Source organism: Halyomorpha halys, unplaced genomic scaffold (assembly GCF_000696795.3).
Source record: "Halyomorpha halys isolate HHAL.00 unplaced genomic scaffold, Hhal_1.1 Scaffold238.1, whole genome shotgun sequence".
Taxonomy (NCBI): Eukaryota; Metazoa; Arthropoda; class Insecta; order Hemiptera; family Pentatomidae; genus Halyomorpha; species Halyomorpha halys.
The window spans coordinates 965,592-992,548 of record NW_027107468.1 but is presented as its reverse complement, the minus strand read 5'-3'; the positions used below and the strand labels follow the sequence as shown (position 1 = coordinate 992,548).

General features: G+C 30.2%; 1 protein-coding gene across 13 annotated transcripts in view; it reads left to right on the top strand.

Annotated features, from left to right (window-relative positions):
- heph (polypyrimidine tract-binding protein 1 heph) overlaps positions 1–26,957 on the top strand; it is a 358,385-nt gene that overhangs the window by 125,418 nt on the left and 206,010 nt on the right. For 6 of the 13 annotated variants that reach the window (XM_067045786.1, XM_067045780.1, XM_067045782.1 and 3 more), the window contains one exon: positions 16,213–16,356. The exons of 3 other annotated variants lie outside the window; for them this stretch is intronic. In XM_067045786.1, coding sequence (XP_066901887.1) covers positions 16,240–16,356 — 117 coding nt within the window. In that variant the 5' untranslated portion in view covers positions 16,213–16,239. The remainder of the gene's footprint in view (positions 1–16,212; positions 16,357–26,957) is intronic. 4 more of the 13 variants (XM_067045788.1, XM_067045790.1, XM_067045789.1 and 1 more) reach the window with 3 other exon arrangements.

Below are 26,957 nucleotides of genomic sequence, written 5' to 3'. Positions count from 1 at the left end.
ATATATTATTTATGTTATGCACAATCATATTGATCATAAATCTATTCTTCTTAAAATTTCTGCACAATGCTGGTTTAAATTTTATGTCAAATGTGAGTGATTTGAAAATAACCGTATAATTAATATTTTATGATATATAAAATATATCAGCTTCTGGCAGTTTTCTTTAGCCTCTAGCATTTTTCTTTTCAAGGTATTGTTTTCATTTAGTAATTGAAGGACTATTGTATTTTCAAAATCACAATTATACTTATTTTTGGACACATGTTGCTAATGCTGTATTATTTGGGTATGCTGTATACTTTATCCTTATTTCTTTCATCATAGAATGGCCGATACGTAGGAGTGGAGTAAAAATAAAATGAACATGTTGAGACTAAGTGCTTATTTTCATTATAATTATTTGTTAAATTTAAATTAATGGTACACCAATGTTGTTTAATTTGTTAAAATTAACCATGAAACATTAAAAATAATGTTATACTATCTTTTTATAGAGAAAACTACTTAGACAACATTTTAATTTAACTTTTGAGCTAAGTAGTGTGATAAGTTATGGTAACATAAATAAGTTAAATAGAAGACAACAATGATGTGACTAACGAAACATTATGATTTCTAAATGAAGAATATTGAAACTAGATAAATAACTGCACCCGAATAAATAATATCGATAGTCTTCAATTTATCGAACCTGAATTAGGAAATTATGATTATTGTTTATCCTAGTTCAATGTTACAACCCAATAATTGGATGTTAAGGAGTAAATTTTTTCATTGAATTTCAAATTATAAGTATTTCATATATTTTTCAAATTTATGTGATTATGTATTATCTTTAGGAGAATTTTATGTAAATTACATTTATCGTCGGGAAGAATATCTGACATTGAATTGTTTATTATGATCGTGTATTAATGATAATTTCTTTTTTTTTTACTTTAACTATCATATGGGGTCTTCGAGACCAGATTGGCTCCTTCTCTTTTTCCAAATTATTGAAAAATGTTTAAATATATTTTAGCATTATCCACAATTTATTATTTGGACCTCATAACTCATAACTGACGTCTCAGTTATGGTTTTGCTTATGTTTTTTGGAGGGAAAACATCAAAATCTAAATTATCAGGGAGTATGTTCATCATTTATGAAAGCCCTCTGGCCATAATGTTCTCAAATAAATATTTAATTTAAAATATGATGTTGGGCTCAAATCTTGGATTAGGTTATAAATAATGCTGATCCGTTCCATATTGCCTAGTCTGGCGCCTTGGAGCCAACAAAGAACTTTATTTACATTTTATAAAATTTGAATACTTCATTTCTTCCATCTTCTAAAAATAAGATTATTTAAACTTAAAGCGTAGTTAACCTGAATAATGTAAATAGTGCATTCCTTTATACACTTCTTCTATTTATCTGTTTTATCTTGTATTACTTTGAACTAGAGGAGACATGCGATTTCTTCAATTTCTTATGCCATTTTTGTCTATTAAATTTAAGATTTATAAAAGAAATATTCATATTTGGGAAAAAAGTTTAAAATTATCTGCTGCTCTAATGCCGGCTAGATCATTGTGTTTAAATTGATTTTAGATCATGTGTTATGTTTATAATTGACCAAATTTTTGATCAAATCTTCCGTCAAAATATAATTAAATAAAGAATATCTAAAAAATAAAATCTGTACCACTACAACGCATAAAGTGTCAGGGGTTTAATATTTTTTAAGACAGTACTATTACTAGACCAACCATTGTGCAAGAAGGCGATTTTTTCAGAATCAAGCTCGACCGTCAGATTTTTACCCAATTAAGGGTACCCAATTTATGAGGCTGGGTGGACTCCCGGCTACAGTATAACAGAAAACAATTTTCTGTCCACCCAGGTTCCAACTTAGATTAGCAGTTAGTACCATCATACTTTACCATGGTGCCACCGCGCTGCCAAAGTTGGGTTTAAACCGGAGGTAATATAGTTTACAAAAGCGTTTTACCATTTTTAACTATACTGTTTGTAGCAGTTAATTTTGTAATATTATTAACATTGCTATTTAAAATAAAAAAATTGAATCTTTTTTGACCACTTCCCAGACCATCTTCCTAAAATAATATTTTTATTAGCTATTGATCAGTGTGAAATATTGACATCAAAATTTTATTAATATTTGTATTAAATATAGCCGTATTTATAACAAATTAATTATTTTAAAAACAATAATATAATTACTATCTTGCTTAGAATGTTCCTTTTATTTTGGTGTAAAAGCAACATAAAAATTCTTGCCCAATATTTTAAACATTTATTACTCTTTTCTATTAACTTATTGGCTTACTAATATGTAAAAATTATTATTTATTAAAATTATATATATTAAAATTATATATCTATAATTTTGTTCTGTGAAACTGTTGTTCCATATTTGTTAAAACCTCACACTAGCCGAAGCTCTCCTGAAGTATGGATGATCGCTTTAGTGCCATTCGTTGTGTAAATTAAAGGCGATTAAAGCCAACTTATGTAATCCATTTTGTTGATGGACCAATGAATAGAAGATTTTTATTTTTCTGTTTTGTAGTTTTCTTTGACAAATTAAATTTCTCCTTTTTATTATTGTTTCTCTCACAACGCGTACTATAACTTCTTTTCTGGAATCGATGGCTGGGATAATTCTTCTAAATATAATTTTACATAGTGTGCATTGAGACCGAATTAATAATTTAAAAAAAAATGAAGTAAACACGATATCATTCATGGCATTTTTTGTTAGATTTGTTTGTCTATGAAGGTAAACATTTTTTCTGTTTTTTTTTTTCATTGCGTATTTATTTTTATGTGTAGTACATCGTTTATCTAGTCCCTTCTGTATGTTGATGTCTATTCTTGATAATTTCGCTGTTTAAGGAATTTATTAAAACACTTTTTTTTTTTTTTTTTTTAATTTTCAACTCAGAAATGCTCAAGTAGATTGTTAAGAACTTACTAAGTGAATAAACGCTAGCTTTTGTCTTAGGGAGAAAAAAAAGTTAAGGGGAAAAAGGTTTTCTTTTGGATATTAAAACGTAATATTAAGATCATTCGTGTTGCCTTAGGACTGGGCTATGGGAAAAAATATTATAAGAAGGGCAGAGAAATTGTAGATGTATTAATGGCTTAGAGGGAGAGGGAAAAAAATTGTCTTTGGTTGACAATTAAAAAGTTTTATTGTATGAGGAGGAGAGAAATAATTGGGTTGGGAAAAGGCGGGGTTGAAAGCCATAAGGATTGAAAGGAAGGGGAAAAATCTGAAACTGCATTAGGCATTACCGAGTTTTCCCCTTTATTCAATTTCCCAAGATGGTGTCGGGATCAGGGTGTCGTGTTTCTTGCCATTTCCTCTGCAACGTCTCGCTCCGCCCTTCCATGCCCGGAAAAGTTACATTTAGCCCTTAAATGGAGAAAATACGGAATATTGTAAAATTTCATCTAGTTATCCTAGATGATAAAATATTAGCATTTTAATTTTATCTTAGAAATAATAGACTTAAAACAACTCTAGCGAAAGCCTTAATGTTTAATTAAATAATTAATGTGAACATTTTTATAAATGCACTATTAATTATGCAACTCCTTGAGGTTACAACTTTCTTTCAATTTTTAATGTACATCTTTAATGTACAAAACATATGGTGATAGCCATTAGTCCGTAGTTGCTATGGCGAATTTAAATTGGGTTCTTTCTCGTCAGAAATTACCAAAACTGTACACCATTTCGGCTGCAAAACCCTAGCAGAAATCTTAACTGTTGACACTGCAGGTTGATATGAGATTGTCGGAAGTGTGGTCGGCAAATTAACAATGCTTGTATATCTTTGCTGACCGCATCCCCGACCATCTTCTCATAAAAATCTTATATGGTTGATTTCAATGATACAGTGGCGTTTGTAGCCGATGGAGTTGAGGTGTCACCTCAACAGTCTCGTAACTGAAGCGGTGCTGCTTCGATTCTGGTCTGGGGGTTGATTTTTATTTTAATTACCTGTATATTACCCTGTTGTATGTTACATATGACTAGTCTGGGGAAAAATTATTTTAATGATAATCATGAAAGCCTATATATGTATGGTCACTATATAGCCTTGAAGACGTCGATTGTGGGTGATCATCGATACTACTGCTGGATACCAGACTTAATGCTCAGATTTTGATTTGTCATATTAGCTGACTGCTTTACATGTCACCAGCACTGCTTCGCCCGTCAGTGTAAACAGTAGACGAGCAGCGATCAAGGGCTGCCTTTACCGTGCCCTTAAAATAGGGCATTTGGCTGAGAATCCAAGGCCATAATCTAAGTATAATGTTAACGTTTCAAAATCACTGATATACTATACATTCAAAGAACAATTTCATGTCAGGATTCTAAGAGTAAAATTGTAAAATTTCTCATATGTTAAAGACACACAAAAAAGTTAAATTTTCATTTGTACTGAAGCCTTTGGAATTGTCAAACAGCACTTGATGAAATTAGAACGCTAAAGATTTTTCTCGGAAGACGACTGATCATCAACAGATTAATGAATGAGTCTAGAAAGTCTTTCAACGTTTAGATGATTTTATCTTATTTTGTCAACCGATTATCTCTTACATTTTTTGCATTGCCCTTTAATGTCTCTATATCGACTTCAAATCTACTGATTCATTACCGCTTTGTGATTTTAAATACCATTTGTTAAACTTTTATCATAACCCAGCATTTTTTAGAAATAGAACTCTCTCTTTTTTAACATTTATTAATTGTAATATGTATTAATTGGTAAATACGGGGAAAATTCTGATGCGTGCTGGACTTTCGGGTGTTCTGAATTTTCATATGCTGGATCATTGTATTTCTGTGAACCCTTAGTGCTTTTAAAGTACAGAACTATTTTTGAGTAATTTTTAAAGTAGGTAGAATAGGTCTGCTCTTAGTAAAAGGAAACCTCTTCTTTTATTTATTTTTTTTCGGCTCCCAGTTGATTCCTATACTGCCTAATCATGGTTAGGGGTCAAAGATTTTCATTTCGTGGGACCGCCACTCAATGAAAAAAGTCAACGCCTGGCCAGATTTGAACCGGCATCGCCAATTGACATCAAATTGTTAAGACGGTTCTTAACCATTAAGCTATGGTTGGCGCATTGTATTTTCCTCTTAACGGAAGTTTAAGTATTGATGAAAAGCTTCAACCTCAAAATGACTGATAATCTATTATTATTATTATTATTTTTTGGACCTATCATTGGCAGATGGGATCTAATTTGTCTTCTTATGTTTATACTATTATTTTAAATGGTTATGTATAAGATATGATAAAATTTATTCGTGGATGATAGGATGGGGGGACAAGGGGTATTATTAGGTGATGGTGGTTTCTGAAAGAGGAGGAGAGCAGGGAGAGCCTGAGACGCGCTCCCGATAGTTGCCAGGTAAATTACCCCGCTTTCAAAATACGGTAAATTAATTAAATTTTAGATAGAGGGGGGATAAGTTCTCAGATTAAACAGCCTTAGGGTTATGAGAGAGCTTTGTACTCTAGCTCCGCCGAGAGATATTGTTCAACCGAGTTCAGATTGTCGGTGCCTCTAGCCAGATCCCTTAACATAACATCCACCAATTGCTATAAACACAAGTAGCCATTTTATTATACCTAATGGAACGAGTGATAACAGTTTATTTAGGCAGCTGATAATTGTTATAGCAAGGATCCTGTCATTATCTAAGCGCCTGCAAATTTATATTTTAATATATATATTTCAAATATTTTATTTTTAATATACAATAAGTCTTCGTTGTAACTGATATAATTGTTTAATAAACGATTGATTACGTTATTACAGTATAGAAAAACATTTTAACTAAAACTTTTACCTATCTACCAGAGTCATAATGAAAAAGCTATAAAAAAGGGGGAAAAAAAGAAAGAAAGAAAAATTACCTTCTCCACTGCTTATAAAGAGTTTTAATGTCTGTCTACACATTTTCAAAACTAAGCCAAATCTGCGAATAGGCTTTTTAATTTGTGGCCGATCAATATCTATTCTACTGTTATCGATTTCTATTCAAATTTGGTTTTCAGCACAGACTAGAGGGACATGAGAAAAGCTGTGATTGTTAGCAAGTAACGTTCGTTTTGTCTATTATTGTTTGAGAATTGCAATAATATTCGTATTGAAGCTCTACATGTTTTAAATACAACTCAATTTTAGATTTTTTCCAACCTTCGGAATCAATATGTAATTAAAATACTGGTAGAAAAGTTTATTTGATTCCATTTATATAATTTTTATTATAGTTTAACATATTTACTGATATTTACAGTTCATTTTGTCTCTTTATTATATTTTTTTTTTATAATAAAAATAGTTCAAATCCAAAGTAATTACCGTTTATGATCGCCATACAAGAGTGTGGATAAATTGTGCGTTCCAGAAAGGTATGCCTGAGCTGCATAAGGCGTCACGGGCTTTTCATTTTTGTATACCAAGGATTTGTTGATGTTTTGGGTCGGAGGAAAGTATCAAACATACGAGTCTGTAATTAATAAGTAATAATATCGGTGACCTATTCTGGATCACTCTATACTACCAGATTTTCTCCCTAACTTTTTGAAGGATCGGGTACCCACTATTGAGTCTAGGTGAGCCTCAGGAGTGCATCCAGTCCTCATTGTCTCCCTACACTGTTTTGTTTTTTTTTATCTAATATTTTACCTAGTTTCAATTCAAATACACTGAAATATTTAAAATACAATTCGAGTCATACGACAACAGACGTTTATTTAATCTCTAATTTTTTTTTCCGTATTGTTTTTGTTTTAATGTACGTCTCCAGTACTTTTTTAACTGTATATTTTACGTATGTTTTACTTTTACCATTATTACTTATTTTTTATTATCATTGGTTATTCAAGTTTATTTTATATTGATACTATTTTATGTCTTTCTTCCTTTTATTTATATGTAATTTCTTATCACTTTTTGCCTTCTGTTCAACCTTTCGCTTTGAACAGCCCTGATGAAGCCCTCCAAAGTGAGGCGAAACGTCGGACATTTAAATAGTTATAAACTATTTGTTCTTTTTTTTTTTTACCGAAACCCTTACCATCTTATATATAAATTTTTACGTTCAACTATATATACAAATAAAAATTTATTTTCGTATGTATATAGCTGATATTCGTTTATATTGGCATCTTATTATTAAATGTGTAGGTTTACTCAACGCACGATTAGTAAAACTTAACTGTTTGTGGCAATAATGCAATTTAATATTGTTAGAAAGTTATTTTAAACAGAATATAGATCATAATAATAAAAAACGAAGTTTATAAAAATAAAAACATATTATCGCTCAAACAAAAATAAAACAAAAAACATATGTATTATATATTTATCATGAAAATTGAATTTTTTTACCTTTGTTTGATTTTTGTAGCTAGCCCTATCGATTTTTTAAAATCAAAAACATAATAAAAAAGTATTAATGTTTTATATATTTTATTTTATTGTATATTAAATTTTGCTTATACTTTCAATTTGTATTAACTTTCTGTTTGCTGAGTATACTCCTACTGCCTTAACATCGATCGATGGGAAAAGTTTCACCGAGACCTCTATGAGAAGGTAGCATTAAATTCGGTATCATGGAAACGAGGTTAGACGAAGCTGATTATGCATATATGGATGGATGGATTCTTCGTATCCATCTTCATCTAAGCCTTGGTTATTTCCTCTTCTTTCTCTATGGGAGTTCTTTTATTTATTTTTTTTTTAAATGAAATTTCTATGATGTTACCAGTACTATTTTTAATATGTAACTCTTTAATATTTTATAATAATCAGTGTTGTTTAAAAATATGGTTAGTAGTTAATTAATTCTAGTCAGTTCCACGTGATATCCTTATTACTCGTCCCATTACACCTGCTGGCATCTGGTCAAGATTATTTTCTTTTTTTCGCGAATTTAAATTAATGAAGACGTATCTAATTTGTTCTAATATATAAGATTAATTTACGCGTGGCCTTCTGAGTTCACTCGTTTCGTCCCTTTCGGCGTTATTTTATTTGGATAGTAGGTATCTCATTTAACATAATATTATGATATCAATAAAACACCAATGCATGGTTTCTTTATTCCTCAACTACAGTAAGGCGGAGAAAGCATAATAATAGGTCAATAATTATTAGAAAGATTTTAATATCTTAATTGTTATATCTGATATTGTTATATATCAGAATAAAATTGTAATACCAAGATAGATTGCCACCCGGAAAATCTTCCTACAATTTTAAAGTACTTAAATATCCAAAATTTTAATGTAATTTTTTAAGCTTTTTAAACTGTACTTCCCTTATTATTTTTGTTTATGTTAAATTAGCGCATCAACGTTGATGTTTTTGGATGTCACCCCCCGTCTTAGCATATTTAGAAATGGTCGTCACAAAGTGTGAGGGATAATGAAGCTGACATATGTGTGCATGTATACATAATTTAAATTATTTATATTGATGATATTGGATGTAGTAAAAGTAATTTATCTAAATTAAAGAAATATTTTGAATTTTGAAATATTTTTCAACTAAGTAATAAATACAAGAAAAAACGGAGAAAATCCAGTTGCTTATAAAGTCATATAAGAATATATGAAGGATTATATATCAGTATAATTATTAAAAAGATGGAGTCAAAATTAGTTGTTTTTCTGTCAAAATACATCTGCTTCTTATTAATTTTATATTGTGGATTCATGTACGAAATTTGACAAAAATATATAAAATTAAATTTAAATATCTCACTACATTATCCTGATAAGTTAAAAGATGCCAACTTTTTTTCCCGAATCAGTCCTCAAAACTTTTTTTTATGATTAAAAAAAATGTTTTTGTAGATATTGTTATTATTTTAATTATTAATTTAAAAGCATCATGCTATCCATCCTCATATTACCTACATGACCTTTCCCCTTTCCTGTTTGTAGAGTCGGAATGAATTTCGCAGGAAATGTTCGCTATTGATCGTTTTCACATTTGATGGAATATTGCTATATGAGAATTGTATGTACCTTCCTATTGAGATAAAACAATTATAGTGGGGAAATACACTAATGTTGGTTAGGTTGAATTTATCAAACTGTAACTGGAGCCTCCACCAGACTGTTCCCTGGAATCCTTCTAATCATTCCAGTAATTAAAACGAACCCTGCTCTGATTGCCCTGACCAAAGCAAGTTGAGATTTTCATTAAATTAAATTCATCTATCGTCTTCATGTAGCTTATAAACGTAACTCAGATGGAGGTAATGTATTGCCTAAATGTGATACGATAAATTATAAAATTAGTATAATGAAAATTGATATGATTTCTACCAAATAATCCAATACATCGCATAAAAAAAAAAAATGTTCATTATTGGAAAAATACAAGTATCTTTCTTGAAGACTGATGTTTATTCCCAGGATAGCCCATGTTCCCTAGTCGTATTTCACGCCCACTGGGGATGTCTCCTGTCGTCAAACCACTAGGCACATTTTTTTATTTAAATATGTTTCTTCTTTCTTTTACTATTTGTTTACAAGGCGTTTCACACGTTGGAAAATAAATATTCAAAAATTTGATCTTAATTTTCTAAACTTTGATACATTAGTTATGTTTAATTTAAATGACATAAATGTTTATTGATGAATTTTAAAAATAGAAAATTTTCCAGACAGGTGCGCAGTATAATTTTTTTTCCACATAACATAGGGTACTAAAAATATATCAATATTTCAATTACTAATAACACAGTTAATAAATAGAAAATAACCATAGTATAACTTTTAAAAATACACTCATCTTTTTTAAACATTAAAATTTGTCCCTAACTATCATAAAAGTAGAAATTACAAACATTTATAATGTTTTTGATAACTGAATATTTAAATTCAATGCCAAAAAGAAAAATTAAGTGATAATTAATTAAACTATAAACTTGAATTTGTAACTAAAAAATTAAAGTCCATGTATTAATTATTGAATGAATGGAATATAACTGAACTTACTTTAATATTTAATTTATTCATTCGATTTTTAAAATCGACTAATTCTTAATCTTAAATCTTAATTTATTATATACAAAGTTTATTTTTGTTAGATCTAAAATGTAATTTTATGATTTCAAACAAAGTCTTTAGACTTTGCCCTTTATAACTCCTGAATTATTTACTTGACTATTTTCCTAAATAACTGAAAAAAAAAAAATCATCGTTACATTTAAACGTCATAAATATTCGTTTAACTAAAACAGCCATATAAAGTATTTGAAGTAAAATTAATTAGCTTTCATTAAGCCTACAAGACATTGTTTAGACTCAAATGAAATTTTAGGAAAATTTATTACTTCTTAACTGCAGCAGAATCTTAGAAAGTGGTGGTCGTTTCAGAGCTCGTTTCGGTCTTGAATTCAAACTAATTTTGTCTTCTTTAGTAATGAGTCAGATATGTTATTCTACCAGCCTCATTCTTTTGGAATAGTTTAACGTTAATGCACGTGTGAAGATTTCACTTAAAATTCGGAATATCGTTAAAATATCGCTAAAAATGTGAACTTTATACAAAAACAATTTTTTCTTTTATAAGTTGCTTGGACGTCAAAGTTCTACAAGTAGAACACATACCCAAAATTCGTGACCGGTTGTATTTGTTAATAACTTATTACCAATAAAACCGATACACATGTCATCTCTACCTAGCCTTATATCAACATGGGAGTATTGTTAATAATTTCAAAAATATATTTTGTTATGTAAAAATATGACTGAATGAATATTGTTCCCTTTGCCAACGCTTGTTTAGGTGAACCAGTCAAAGTTGCATTGCGCATTCAATTTACTTTGGGACCTTATGTTCAAATATTTATCTTTTTTTTTAATATTGATCTCGTTTCAATTAGCTGGGTTCATTTGTTTGATGACCAGGGCCTTATATAGTCTTGTAGCCCGCCAGCTACGTAATGCCAATTCGTCGCTAATTAATCAGTGCAGTGGCTCATCAATTAATGTGTTTGCTTATCGTTCAGCTGCTCAAGCTACAAGAATCTTTGTATTTTGAGTCTATAATTCTTTTGTGGAATAATTGGATTCCTTTGGATTATTTTTACCTGTATCTTGCTGAAGAGTCTGCATCTAACTGATTAAGAGTGGTAATGAACGATTGGTAAACTATAGTGTTGATTTGGGCTATTTTCTTCAAAGACAAATATAAACTACATCTATGAACGATTTGAATCACATAGTGTTTTTCATTATATTAATCTTGAGTAATATCTATTTTTAGAATTGTTTATCACCATAATCTACTGATCTACATGACTGTAATAACAACAATCTAGACATGGAGTTGAGCTTTGGGACTCTTCTAAACCTTCGAATTCCTTTCGTATCCAATCCTTACAATCGAAAATCATTCATAAAAACCTCAATGCTCCTTATTTTGTCACAAATAAAATCATTCATAAAAACCTTAATGTTGCATGTGTAACCGATATAGCTCGAACCAGATATCATTCCTTCCATTATAAACTCTCTAACCATCCATACCCACTGATTTCTAACCTTGGTCCCATTCCTGAAAATCCTCCGAGGAGCCTGAAAAGAAGATGGCCTCGAGACCTACTAATGTAAAAACGTTATTTGAATGCTACCAATGTGTAGTTTCTCTACACGCCTGTATTACTCCATAATAACTTACATGAAATTTACTAAATGTATAATCTTGTACAGTTGTAAATTACAATAAAGATAAAAAAAAAAATATAACCTCTAATTTTATTCAACTTTTTTTTTTTACATAAAACACTGATGTTTCGGAGGGTTCCATCTTCAGGATTGTCTTGTACTAACGAATTTTTATATCGCAAATGCTATTCCCTGTGCTTTTATCCGTAGAGTCTTATTTCATCAATATTTAAGACTATTTCTTAAATATCTCTGAATGCGATGAAGATAAGTTTTTTAAGTGTTTACATTTTATTATTTTGATTTGAATAATTCACAGATTTACGTTTATAATCGTATATAAAGAAAATAGTCCAAGTCAAAATGCTATTTTTAACAATCATTTTTAATTATTTAAGAATTTAGAAAAAGAAGGGGGGAAATGAGAATATATGTTAATAAAATGATGTTATGTAAATTTTCCTGTAGTATTTTTCAAATTTACTGACAATTTAAAATGAAATAAATGTAAATTAATGTGCACAGAAGAATCGATTACTAATCTTGTATATACGTAAGCAAATAAATATAGTCCAAGTCTTTGTCATGATTATTCGGCCAGAAACTGTAGAGTACAGATTGTGGAGCATTGTGTATATAACATGATATCACTATATGCTTCTTTAATTACTGCATTGTCCGATCCAGCGATAAAGTTACCTGGTTTAATTATTCCAGTCCATTTTACTCGGAATATTGTTTCCAACTTATCATGGACAGAAGAATAATAATTAAGCCACTGGCCGATTGAATTTTTCCCCCCAGTAAAATTGAGTTCGTTTGTGAATATTGGACTCGGAATTTTCCTGGAAAATAAATAACATTTAACTTGATATTTTTCAGAAGTTCTGTTAACATATACATTGCTTCAAGCGATAGGTTACTTTTTTTTTCGTGTTTGTTTTCATTTTTAAATAAAGTTATTTTGCTTTTTCGTTAAGGGAACAATTGTTTTGGCAAGTTGGAGTAAGTTTTCACCTGTGTGAATTGTAAACTTTGGCGCAGCTGTGTTTTGGACAGTTCTCCCCAGGCCCTCCTATTCGTTTTTCTTTTCTTTCTTACTGCATAAACTTCTGGCAAGTTATGTTGGAGTTGCTTCTTTTTTTATTTATATTTCTTGGTCTGTTTCACCTCATGATGATAGATGACCTTACAAATTACTCTTCGCCTCGGGTTTATCCTCGCTTAATTAACAAACAACTTAACAATTACCTGCTTGAATTACTGTGTTCTGTAATTCATTATTATAAATACGTACTTTAAGGCTTTTCAAAAATTTTCTGAAGACATGCGAATTTCGTTTTCAGTCTCTCATCTTTCAATGGTAATGATATCAAGGATAAGTCTTGATTTCGAAACCTTAATATTTATTTTCTAATACAACTACGTATATAACCTAAAATCTGTGAATTCATTGAGTTAAAATTATTACTTCGATCTTATTCAACTATATATAAGTACGATGAGAAGATGGTTGGGAATGCTAAGAAACACAAATGAGTAAACTTTCTTTACTGACCACATTCCCAATCTTCTCATATCGAATCTACGGTCAACGAAAAACACATAATGGGATGATCATTATACTTAAGTACCTCATAATAATGTTATTTACTACAACATTTTAAATTAAAAAGTTGAAGTTTCTGAGACTTCAGATTTGGTTGAAATGTAGATATTTTGTTTCAATATGCCCCATGAAGAACCAAGATTTAGTGGAATTTTAAATATTGTTAAATCGAAGTTTGTTTGCTTTTGGTCTCCACTAAACTTTCGAATTCATGTCGTATCTAAACCTTACAATCCAAAATCCTTAGTAAAATCCTCAATGCTCCTTATTTTGTCAAAAATAAAATCCTATATACAGACCTTAATGTTCCATATGTAACCGATCCAGCCCGAACCAGATATTATTCCTTCCATTATAAACTGGTTTCTAACCTTGTTTCCTTTTTCATTCCTGACAATCCTCCGAGGCCCCTGAAAAGAAGATAGCCACGAGACCTTATCAGAGTGCTACCAATGGGTAGTTTCTCTATATGCCTATATCACTTCATTATAACTTACATAAAATTTACTAAATGTATTATTATGTACAGTTGTAAATTTCAATAAAGATAAAAAAAATGCTTTTGCTATTTTGAGTGGATTTCAAAAAATTGTTATATTGAAGCTATATTGTAAACGTGTGGAGAAGCTGTGTCATGGTCAGCAAATAATTTTTTTTGTTTATTTGTTATTATCAGCTGGTCGCACCCCCCGGCCATCTTCACATATAAATCTTCGCTCAACTATTAATACGCCATTATACTGTAAACATTTTATGGCCATAAAATATATTGTAAACCTTTTATAGTATTTTTACCTTAAAATATTTATTCCGTAGCTAGAATTTTAAGTTATAAACAAGCTTTCACATCTGGGGGAACAGAATGTTTATAATATTATTTTGGTTCCTCCACTTCTTTTTTTTTTTTTATTTATTTTTCGATCCCTCTAAAACAGAAAAAAACAAACAATAAATTAGTGAATGCTTTATTATAAGAAAAAGGGAATAAATCGTGTTGACTGTTTCCTTTTACTACCTTTGGTATTTTAAGGTTACCTGTAATATTTATTTATTAATTGTGAAATGTCCATTCTAAATGGTCCTATTATTAAAGCAAGAATCCGGAGGTGAGGGTCCTCCTCATGTTGATTTTCGCATAGAAGATAGAAAATAAAAAAACAGTAATTATTAAAGACAATAGATAGTCAGAAGTCGAAAAGAAGTATGGGGGAAGGATGGGGAGGTGCATAAGAAGGAGTTATAAGGTGAAGTTGATAGGGTTTTTGGAACCTTTCCAGCCCTACCACTATTGTATTTGTGAATTTGACTTTCTTATTGTATCTGTGAATTTTTTATTGAAATTTTCCAAGTAAATCTATTTCCAGTGGTTTGGAATGTATTATATCATCAGCTCATCTAGTCAAGAAGCGCTCACATAGGAGGTCTTCTTATTGGGTACTTGTTATAACTTGTTACAAAGGTGCTTAAAGTTTTACTTACTAACATCTAGATAGCTCTCATGCGTTGAACTAAGTACTCGCTAAGCCTTTGGCATAACTGATGTTTGATCGTAGCTCAGAAGTTATTTAATTTGTTTATAAAGCCCTTCATCTGGGTAACAGTTTAATTATTGGAACTTGCTTGTAATTATAATCGTTAGTGGTTTCCTATCTTTTCGATCCAAGCACTCGTTATCGAGTGCACAATGTAGAAGTTTTAAATTAAATATAGAAAAAAAAATTTAAAATTATGCAAATTTAGGTATAAAACTCAATTTTTAATTAATTATTATTCAGTGTTGTCTTAACTGTTTAAATTTAACTTTAGTTTGGGATTTAGTGCACCTAAAAAATATAGAACCTTAAAAATCTCCAACAATTGGATTTTTCTGCCTGGAACTTACATTTGATACTACCGGCGTCAGTTATAATAACGCTATCCGGACTAGACTTTCTATTAAAATTTCAGCCGTATATCTTTTCTTGATATATAAAGCAGTGGATCTCAAGTTCATGTAATAGTTAAATATAATTTAAAACGATTCCGATTTGTAAGTCCTTTCGTTAAATGATCCCATCAACTCAGAAAAATAAGAAAGAAGATAAAGTTTTTTTTTGCATTCTCTAATGAATAAATTACAATTTAATTTACTTATTTTCATCAATATTCACTTACTTTTAATAAAAAATTACACAGGACTGTAGAGCAATATAACTAATTAAAATTATTATTATATTACTGACTAAATAAAATAATTATACAACACTCTTCGACATTATAACAACTTATTATTTTCCACAAACGGGATATGATAGCTGAGCGCGTTGGGAATAGGGTTCCAGAGTGATTAGTTCAGAACGTTGTTCGATTCCCACCTGAGTCAGTCAATGTTTATTACGATGTGGCCTCTAGAAATGTATCTTCACATTACCACTCTAGGGCAGAATAGGTTGTCAATGAAGGACTTGAGTCATAAAATATGATATATTACTCGGCATCTAATAAGTTAATATTTATTTTGACTAAGTAAAATAGTTTTTGAGTGATCCATTTAGTGGTGTATCATCTACGCATAAAATAAAATCCGACTGTGCGTCTCTGGCATGGTATTGCGGGCATAGTATTGTACCTACCCCGCGTCCTGATTTATGATAGATATATCAATAACTATTTTATAAAGAATTAATAATTTTACGCTATATCATAAAAAATTAAGGTTATAAATAAACAATAAATTGAATTTAAAGTAATATTATGTTGAGAGAGGGTGGGCTAGCTTGGCTGTTAGGGCTCTACAGCGGTTTTCATACATATTATATATTTATTATATGTTAATTTATATGGTTCATACTTATTATGTGTGCATTTATACTTATTTATTTTATGTGTTGCAGGTAGGTCTGAGATAAAAGCGGTCGACAATGACCTCATTATTTGAATCTACCCTGGGTTCGCCCCTGAGGTTGGGGCCCCCAGTTTGGGGGGATTTCGTGAGTATCTTGCCAGCTTATAATACAACAGGTGTTGGTTATTTTCATGTAAGTGTTCATAGTGCACTGCTTATTTTTCATTATAGTTTTTTATATTTATTTTGCATATTAGTGCCTTGTGTATTTTAGCACTAGTTTGATTTGTGATGCAATTTTGTAATAATTTAGATTGTAAGTTTCCTTAGTTCTAAAGTAGTTGAATACAGAAAGGTAATACGCCATCTTTCAAATTTATTTCTCTGTGGTATGTTTGATTTGAAATAACATTGACTTTATATATATTATATTTTTAACAATTTATAACGAGATATATTCTAGTGCAAAAGCCACTCCTAACTGTTTACAATGCTCTAACTATTATGAATAAAAAAGATAAATAATAAAGTAAAAATTATAAGAGTTATATAATTAAAGAAAAAGAGAAATTAACATAAAAAATAAATGATGTTATAGAATTTATAAAATAAACAATTGACTTGACTAATGAAAAAATAATTTGAGAAAGAGAAGTAAAAAAAAATAAATGATAATAAAAATAGATTAATTTATAGTTATCTATAAATTGCATCGATGCCTTGCTTTGGGCTATTAATATTTATATATATATTATAAATCGTGGAAATTAAACCTAAATATGGAAAATTTAGATGACTGAAGATTATCAGAATATTTTGAAAACAAAATTTTCACTTATTGAGTTTTACAAGTAAGGAATATATTCATTAAGCATCTTAAATATTATCAAATTATTTTGCTACTTGCACATTTTTTCAGTTTTAATGTTTTCTGAATTTGTTTGTAAAAATGTTTACATAAGTCCGAAACCTCTGGACTTTTGTCTACTAAAACATTTTTACGAATTTTATGCATGTTGTATCTTTTGTTTTACCGTCTAATAGCGACGTGATAAACTACTCTTGCATGTACGAATATAATTACTTGAGAAAAACGATGGCTCATCTTATCCGAAAAGTTGGGCTTAAACTATGGACGGATTATCATTTATAAATTTCACTCAGGAACTATAAATACACTTATATTGCCAAGATGGCACTATTAAAAATGTGATAATTGGTTTAAGCTCTTTTAAAACTTACAAAATTTATGTTCACTTTGGCCAAACGGGTTAATATCAATTATTCTCTGTTTTGAAATGAATCATTTGAATTTAAAATTCTTGACTCCCAAAATTAATGGCTATTTTATTTACTTTGTAAATTTTTAATGATATGTTTATTTTTTTGAATAGGTTATTTGTATTATCAATTCACCACTTTTTTTTTTAGTATTATGGGAATCAATTAAAGTTGACATTTTTTAAATTTTCATGCATCAATATTACATAAACAGAAATAATTTATATTCTGCATGAGCTTTTTTTTTTTTTAAGACTACGATACTACAATATAAGCAGAGCTACTCATAAACGGCATGTGCTACAACTGTCATGTTATTATGTTGCAAAATCTTTCGCTCTCTAAGAATGAACTTTAAATTCCCCTCCGGCTTAGCTTAGCCGCCGGCCGATCCTTTTGATGATAGCATGGCAGTTAAAAGGTAACAAGGTAGCTAAGAAAACCATAAAATCTTATTTTATTAGTTCAATTATAGTCGTGTGCCCTATTGCACAATCGGACGTGCCCCGCTGGCAATAAAAGTAAGTAACCACAATGAAACACATACCAAAGCTTCGTGAAGAAATCTCGAGTTCTCTCATATCTATAAACTTTTATCAGTTGCTAATTGGTCATAGTTTTCTTCCCTAGATTTGGTAAACATAAGTTTGTTTTCATATATTTTTATAATCATTGCAAATTGAATAAAAAGGTTGGAAAATCCTAGCGCCTGTTTTTCGTTTTTTCTCTTTCCTGAACTAGGAATTTTTTTTCTTATTTAGGCTTTTATTTTAAAGTTAAGTATTTTTATTTTTATCTATGGAGCTGTAATTCAGATTCTAATCCACGATATAAAACTGAAGTGCGGACAGAACCCGTTGTAGCATCGTATGCTATGATTGGTGAATAGTAAAAGTTTTTTTTATTGTAGTGTTTGAAAATTAAAAGAAAAGGTCTGATCCACATGGTGTGCGTTATCTATTCCATGAGACAGTCATTAACTCGTAGTAGTGATATGGAATAAACATTCGCGTTCGTTTATTGGCATATGAATAACTAGGGTAACGTGATAACCTTAACATACTGTTATGTTGGCCTCAAGACATCATTGAATGGCTTTTAATGTTAGCACATCGCATTCATAGTTCATGGGTAGAATCCATATGAATAATAATTTTAAACTGTAAGTTCCCATAGATAGTAAAAAGCTATCTTCATTAAAACTCAAATCCAACTGAAGATATCGTGAAGCATTTTGTTACAAGAAACAAGATACCATTTATTTTATACTAACAGAAATCTCCCCTGAGGAAATAGACATAAAAATCCGCGTTGTAAAAGATTTTCGAGCCAAGCTGGTTTCCGTTGAAAAACAAACAGGGAATATATTAAGACGAATGTGTAAGCTTTTGGTTTTAATATCTAATTCTTAAAATTTGATTTAGTGGAAACCTTTAATTTTATAAATTAACCTATAAATACCGCTTACATTAAAACATACGTTACATGCATTTCTTCCTTGGTATTCTTTTATTGGTATTGTCCCGATTGAATTGAATGTCCCTTGTTTCTAGTATTGCTTTCTATATGACTATCTAATTTCGTATTTCATCCCGCTTATAGAAGTGTATTTTGACCAATACACACTTCCCCATCTCCCGAGACTGTGCATACCTGCAGATTGCAATTAGTGCAGCCCAGGACCCGATCAAGTGCTGACTCTGCAGCCTAATGGTGGGACGACAATAGCACTATTCACCGGTTCATCAGGCGCTCTACTGTCTCTTATACAAGAATCTATATCCTTAGGAAATATCTTATTCTAGAATTCGTAAAAGGCAATGGTACTAAAACGTGGTTTGAAAAAATGTATTTGATTCGTTTATAATACTTTATGATATATATTGTTTTATTTTACTGTTCGTACTCGAGAGATGTTTATGTTTTAAAATTGGATAACTTTTTTGAAATAAACAAAGAATATTTTGCAGGTAGAAGGATAGAAGACCGTTTAAAAGAAAGGTTCCTAAGTAGCAGTAAGGTTTAAAAAGCGAGATGGAGAATTCTTCCCATCGGAGACAATTTTTAGGAGACCTTTTTGTTGGGAGTTGCAGGAGACAATCAAGAGGCAGGAGGGTTGATTTGTCCCAGCAGTAACTTGTTGGTAGGAGTTGTGCCACTCGACAATCAGCCTACATCCCTGATAACATTGTCTGTCGGGAGCAAACTCTAACCTCAACAAGCTCTAGCATTTTTTTTTTTCTCCCGTTCTTCCTACTTCAAAAAGTCTCATTTGGAAGGGGCCTCCTTTGCTTTAATAACGTGTCTATCTAAACCAGCTCAATCGGTGAACTCAGAAGTATTTAATATTTTCTCAAAGAAAAATATTTTTTGACTTGTGGAAAAAGCGTAGTTTCTGACCTCTATAGAAGCTTCTGACTTTAAAACTATATCAGAATTAGTTGTTATTTAACTTTCTTTAGTCTGCTAAATAGAAACCTTTTTTTCCTTCTAATTTTTTCTGTTTCTTTGGAGGTAATTAATTGTTCAGAGGATTTCCAAGTGGATGGGCAGGTTCTTACAATTAAAATTACATTAATCATCATTATAAAAAAAAAGTATTAAGATCCCTCAGGTTTTTTACTTCATCACCCTCCTGAGGTTACATTAAAGAATGGTAATCGAACCTGAAAACAATTTCAACTTTATGTTTATGTGATCTCGGATTCCTTTTTATTATGTGTATTTTAGTCATATTTTTCCTTTAACTTTCCCGTCTTCTGAATTAACGAAGTTTTCCCACGAATCTTCGAGAAAAAAAAACTACAGCATTAGAGAACTGTGCAATTAGTATACAATTAATTGTATTATAAAAATTTTACTATATTCTTAACGATATTAACTCTCCAGTACCTATTGCCACCTTCGGCTGACACTACTTTCAGAGTGTATAAAAAATAATTAGATATCACTAGTTACATCAGTGTACCTAGATTGTTTCATGTTAATTAGTCGGAAAACAAATAAGAATTGTCCTGTTGCCAAAATCTTAATCATTATAATAATTTTTTAAAGCATTCTGAGTTTTTATAACTTGCCTGATTTACACTTTTCTCTAGTTACGGAATGAAAAAAATAATTCCCGCTTGATTTCAATTGAATATGCATTGTAAGTAACTAAATCATGTATTCTTAAAGAAAAAAATTTATTATAGTCATGATCCATCTTTCGATATTGTGTGTCAGACACCCATGCCTAATCCATTTAAAAAAATCTTTTAAGGTAAAATCTATATTTTTGTGTAATTTAACTCAACATAGTCAAAACAATAAGGAGATAAATATTAACTTGGGACTCTATGAGTATTGATGGGTCAAGCAACTTTAGCAGTATTTGTATTGTAGCGGATAACTTGTATATTTTTTGTATTTTTCTATTAAAAATCCTTTTTTTATTAATAAGTATTATTATTATTTTATTTTATTTTTTTTTAGTGTTAGCTATCATCATATCACTTGTGTTCAGATTCAGCGTAAAAAAATGTTCGAGCATGGAATGTTGTACTATTAATGCGTGTGATATTTTTTGTTAGAAATTACTGAAACCTTATTTTTATCTCAAAGTTTCTAGGGTTTGCAGAATGTATTTTTAGGTTGTGGCTTCTTCCTTTTCATATATATCATCATTTAATACAGGTCGAGTTCTGTGGAGGGAAATATTTATACAACTTTTCTCGTAACTATCAGACTTCCTCCACTATGCCATAGTATTCATTTAATTTTTTTATAACGTTCATATAATTACTCCAGGTTGTCAATGCTTTTTTAAATTAATTGAAAAAAATGTTATACCTGAGTGAAGTTAAAAGTTTGCCAAGCAGTGGTCGCGGTTCATTTATATTCATTGTAACCAGTGTGCCGTGGAACCGGGTTGCGAGCAGGAGGCAAACCAACTTCTACATAGCTTCTCATCTATAATACACTTCTCAGCCCTGCTTGTTTGTTTTCCAACCTTCCTGTTTTTCAAATATATATTACTCCATGAGCGTTTATTTTATAAAATTCCAATTGATTTTTTTTTTTTAGAGTTATATTTTTATGGTGTATATTTCGTAATAGCAATTTTTTTAAAATTATTATGATTTTTTCGCAAATATTATAATGATATAATGGTCCTTATTAATAAAAATAGATAATATTAAAATATATACATTAAAACATTAAAATTCTATTCATTTAAATGTAATTTTCTGCATTTCTGCTGTAAAATCACACAAAGAAAAAAATTGATGGAAAGTTAGGGAAAGAAATAAGTTTTTTCTGTTGTTTTTTTTCCGGCCAAGACTCTCATTGGAGTCCTATACTGCCTAACCATGGTTGGGGGTCAAAGTTCTTCATTTTGTGGGACCGCCACTCAATGAAAAAAGTCAACGTCCCAGGCCGGATTCGAACCGGCACCGCCAAAAGACATCAAATTGGTAAGACTGTGTCTTAACCACTGAGCTATGGGTGGCCCAAAAAAGGGCTTTCAAAAAAGGGCTCTTTCATCAATCATGTTCTCATGCAAAATTCAAAAATTCTAACTCTATTTGAAGATGCTTTAGAAATTAGCCGCGTTTCAAAAACCTAAGCGAAAATCTCGAGAACTGGTGAAGAAAGTTAATGTCATCAGTCGTCACTTCTCTAACCTATTTCAGTATAAATTTTCAACCCTGTTACCTTATTTTTGGGGGTGTGAAGGTGCGTTAAACCTTAAAGACATTTGTGGTTGAAATCTGTTGAGACCATTAACATGCACTTTTCTTACACCAACTTGAAAAATATTGATAAAACAACCATGTCACAGATAAATTTCAATCCTCCAACTTAATTTGGCTGTAGTGCTAGACAAAAACGGCAGAGAATATACTGATAATAAATTTTCCCCTTAAACTCATCCCCTCCCTCTTCACTTGTAATTAGAAAACAATCTTAATACCTCATTTGATTCGATTGGGCGCTCGAAGTGTGGAGAGAATATATATTGCCTTTCGATTATGTGCTGAAGTTGACTATTTTAAGAAAATAAGATATCTATACTAGATGCAAAATATAATGTACTTTATTTTTTTTTCGATATTTTTATGTATTCTTTATTTCGGTCTTCGGCTGCTAGTAACACAAATATTTTTAAAAATGAATCCTATATCGTGCTATTTCGGGCTACCTATGTTCAATCTATTTAAAATAATATAATTAGGAAAAATCAAAATCAATTAAAGCTTTTTTTTTTCTGCTAAACTTGGTTTGAAGTGTGCAAAGAATTATTGATATCAATAGACTCATCCTAGTATCCCTAACCACCAGCAAAGGCATCTTTCTCCACTCGGTACTATAAACAGGAACGAAGTGCTTTAGTGCGGACCTATCCAACATCTCTTAAATGCCTTGGGACAGTTTAAGGTTTCAGTAAATATTTTATATTTGTTTATTTTCAATTCTACTTTCAATAATGTAACTTTTTTTTATGAGAATTAGGTAGAGCATTAAAAATCCAAGTACCTCTGATTCGAAAAGAACATACCTTTTTACGTATGCGGTGTTATAACTTAATTGCTTTAACTCTTAAATATATATTTTTTATTCGTTCTTCGCGAATAAAATTCTTTTGTTAATTTCATTAACTAATCAAATCGAAGTTTTGGAATAAATGTGAAAGGATATAAATAAATGAAGTACCATACTAATCAAGTCGGTAAAATATATTGTTCGCTGATAATATCGTAGATTGGAGGGGTCAGCATACTTTGAACCTTACTGAAATCAAAATTGGAAATTCAGACAAAAGCAAAAACGACGCCTTTATTGGATAAAGGCAAGGCCACATAAGAAAGACCCCAAATAAAGAAGAGAACTCCGTAGCAAGAGGTCTAAAGAAAGCTAAAGGGAGCTAAAAGGACTGCTAACAGTGGACTTGGTTATGTTTTGTGACAGTTTAATCTTGTATCAACCGGAGGAGACTTAACAATAGCTCCACTCGACCAAACAGTGCATTACTAACTAGCTTGGACATTGTTCTTCATCCCCCATCCACTCTATAGCATACACGTTCTACCAAGTAAAGTTCCCATTACTTATTTTGTATTCTCTCCGCGGTCCTAAATCTAAAGAGTTCACGCATGTTCAATCTTTTGTATTCACACAAAACAGAACATGTCTTATAACTCATTTAGAAAGGTGAATTAAGGACAATAAATCCTTAGCTTGGCATCTCTTAAACGTCGCTAAAGCAGTTAACTGCCATTGAGAAAATTAAAATTTGTTTCCTGTTTTAATGGCTTTATTTATTTTAACACAATTTTTTTCAATTAGAATGTTTATTTTTTCCAAGGCAAGGTTTTATGAAAAGTTATCTACGTTTCAGGTCTCTTCTTCCCCCATCTTCAAAATGAACCACCTTCAACCCATTGATGTTGAAAATATATATCCCAGTAGTATACATTATGAAACATTTAGTTATGACAACATTTTCTAATATGAATAAAAAATAAGCAAAAGATGTTTTAACTATTGAAAAGATAGGGGAAGAGCCCCGAAACGTTGATAAAGGAATATGTGTTTAATAAAGAATTTATTATTTTAAAATATAATGGGTGGTTTTAATAGTTAAATTAATATTAATTAGCTTTCAAAAATAGTTAAAATAATTGATTGATTCAAACAGCATCGAGTCCATGTACTATCGGCAAATAATGTCAAATGTCGGCATTTCGCAAACAGACTTCATTTGGACAGAAAATCTCATCACATATACACCGGCAAAATACAATACATTTCACGTCAACATTCCAAAAAGTCACATTAACCATTGACCCGATATTTCATATCAACACATCCCCAATACTCAAATCACGGTATAACCTTCTATGTCACAATTGTCTTTATATGTTTACGTACGGAAAACTATTCTTAACAAATAAAATAATTTACGATTCAATGATAAGATAGCTGATAATATTGAAAAGTTTTGTGTTATTCATGCTTACGAAAAGACAACATAAATAACATAACATAAGCTTAAGATATTATTTTACCAATTATGTATAATCTGAAAACATGTATCATAAAATGTTATTCCAGAATATGTTCAAGTTTTAAGAAAATAAAAATTACATATTATAGTCAATAGTTATTGGTCTTAAAAATAAAAATGTTTTAAATTCTCAGAAGCAGTTTTTTTATGTTAATTCCAAATTGAGATTCTTTTAAATTTTAGTTAAACATTTTCGGTTTTTTTTAAGTTTCTGTTACTACCAAATTTTATATCCATATTTTAAATATTGTATGTTATTAGTCAATAAAAAACTAATTTTTGTAATGGCATAATATACCCGTATTGGATAGTTGAAAACTTATAACTTATATAAAACATAAATAGTTACTGGAGTGTGTAATAAAAAAAAAAAATATTAATTTGACAATTTTTTTAACTTCATCTGAATAAAAAAATATTTTTTGGTCATTTTCCTTCATTTTATTCAATTAATCTCTTAGTTATTCCCGACTACACGAAATATATTTCATAATTTAAAAAGGCAACCAGTGTCTTTCTTATGAATATTTTATCCTTTTTGTTAATTAAATGTATTATATTTCATTCTACTTAATCTCTTTATGACGAACATTTTATCGATTAGATCGTTCTTAAGTTATGTACTGTTTCTTGATTTTTTTTTTTTTATTTTAAAGATATCCACCAACTTTCGAAGTTATAAATGAATACCTTTTAGCTTTTAGTTATTCAATAACTAAGCATTTTTGGAAGATATCTACCATTTCAATCAATTCCTGAAAGAAACGAAGTACCGACGCTGAGAGACGAATGAGTTAAATGTACTTGTCTGAAACAGAACTGCATTAGACTGTCTTAAACAAGAAATCTTTTAACCCCTTAGCAAACTCTTACATTGCTCCTTAATCAGTTTCTTCCGCCGTCGACAAAGAAGAACCTCCTCAGCACTTAATACTTAAATGGATCAATAACTTCCACTTTTCTATTGAAATGTTACGTTCCAAAGATATCGTAGTATCGTTATTTTTATTATATGTATCAGTTAATAAATAAAACACGCTAAATCAAAAGGCAACTTTTTCTGTATGGTTGTTTAATTCATCAATAAATTTTCGATATTATTTGAGAAATAATAATAAGAGTAAGAAAAGAGGAGAAATGATATAAATTTTTTTTTACTCTACCTTATTATATATGCCTCTTATTTTAAATTAGGAGTGGTTCCTATTATGCTATAGTTGTACAAATAGGCTGGATTTAAAAAAAAAAAAAAGTGGTTTAAAAGAATTATTTTAAAAATATTTGTAAAAAAAAAGTAGTTTTTGTAATATCACAATAACTACACATCTCGTGGAACATAATAGCTTCTCTTTTGATTGTTAATTTTCTTAAAATTAAAATCATTTAGATAGGATTGTCTATCTAAATAGGCCTCGAAATAATGAATGAAACAAATATATGGTTATCAGTGGCAACAGGAGCAATGTGATATAGGTGTAGGAGGAAATACATTTGAACAGGTAGAGAGGATCGAGTATTAAGGCTTTTTTTTCGGCCAAGACTCCCATTGGAGTTTTATACCGCAAGTATTTAGGTTCTATGGCATCTAGAAAAAAAAAAAAATGATGAGGAAATAGGCGTGAGGTTAAAGGTGGGTTATGCTTGTAATTTATCAATATCGAAATTGCTTAGCTCGCGCCTTCTGTCCAAAAACTTAAAAGTAAGAATTTCCAAAACTATTATCCTTCCCACCGTTCTTTATGGATGCGAAACGTGGCATCTTACGTTTAGAGAAGAACAGAGCCTTAAATTAAGGTGTTTAAAAATAAAGTATTTCATAAAATATTCGGAACGGATTAAAAACGGTAGAATCTAGAAGGCTGGAGTAAGGGAACTGTAACCCGGTAAATATCATTCAAGTTATTAGATGGGTGTGTAAGGTTGTGGAACTTAGTAACGATTAGACCCAAAAAGTGTTAATAAACATTGAACCGAAGAATAGGACGGGAATTCTCTCTAATATATGTTTAAAATTTATTATTAAGATAGAAACAGTGGTATGACAAAAGTTTTCTAGGTCTGCTCAATCATATTTTAAAAAAATAGTTCCCGTTATTAATAGATTTCATAAACATCTGGTGGTCGAATATTTGTGCTCACCAAACTTTTAACAATGCTTCCCCATGCTTGGATTTATTAGATTTTTATTCAAAGAAAGATTAATAGTTGTAGAAAATGTATAAAAAATACTGCTCAAATCATAATTCTTGTTAGAAAATGATATTTTCGATGAGTTTTGGATGAATAAAAAAATAAATTAAAAAATAATTTTTCTTTTCATCACACTTAATTTTTAAGTAATTCTCAATTAGTGCTATTAACCTACGCATCTGTGTTGAATATAATGTGCGTGATTGATGCATTAGTTGATCAAGAGCGAAGATAAATGTTTCAGAATAAGGGTTATGCTCCCCATTATCCGT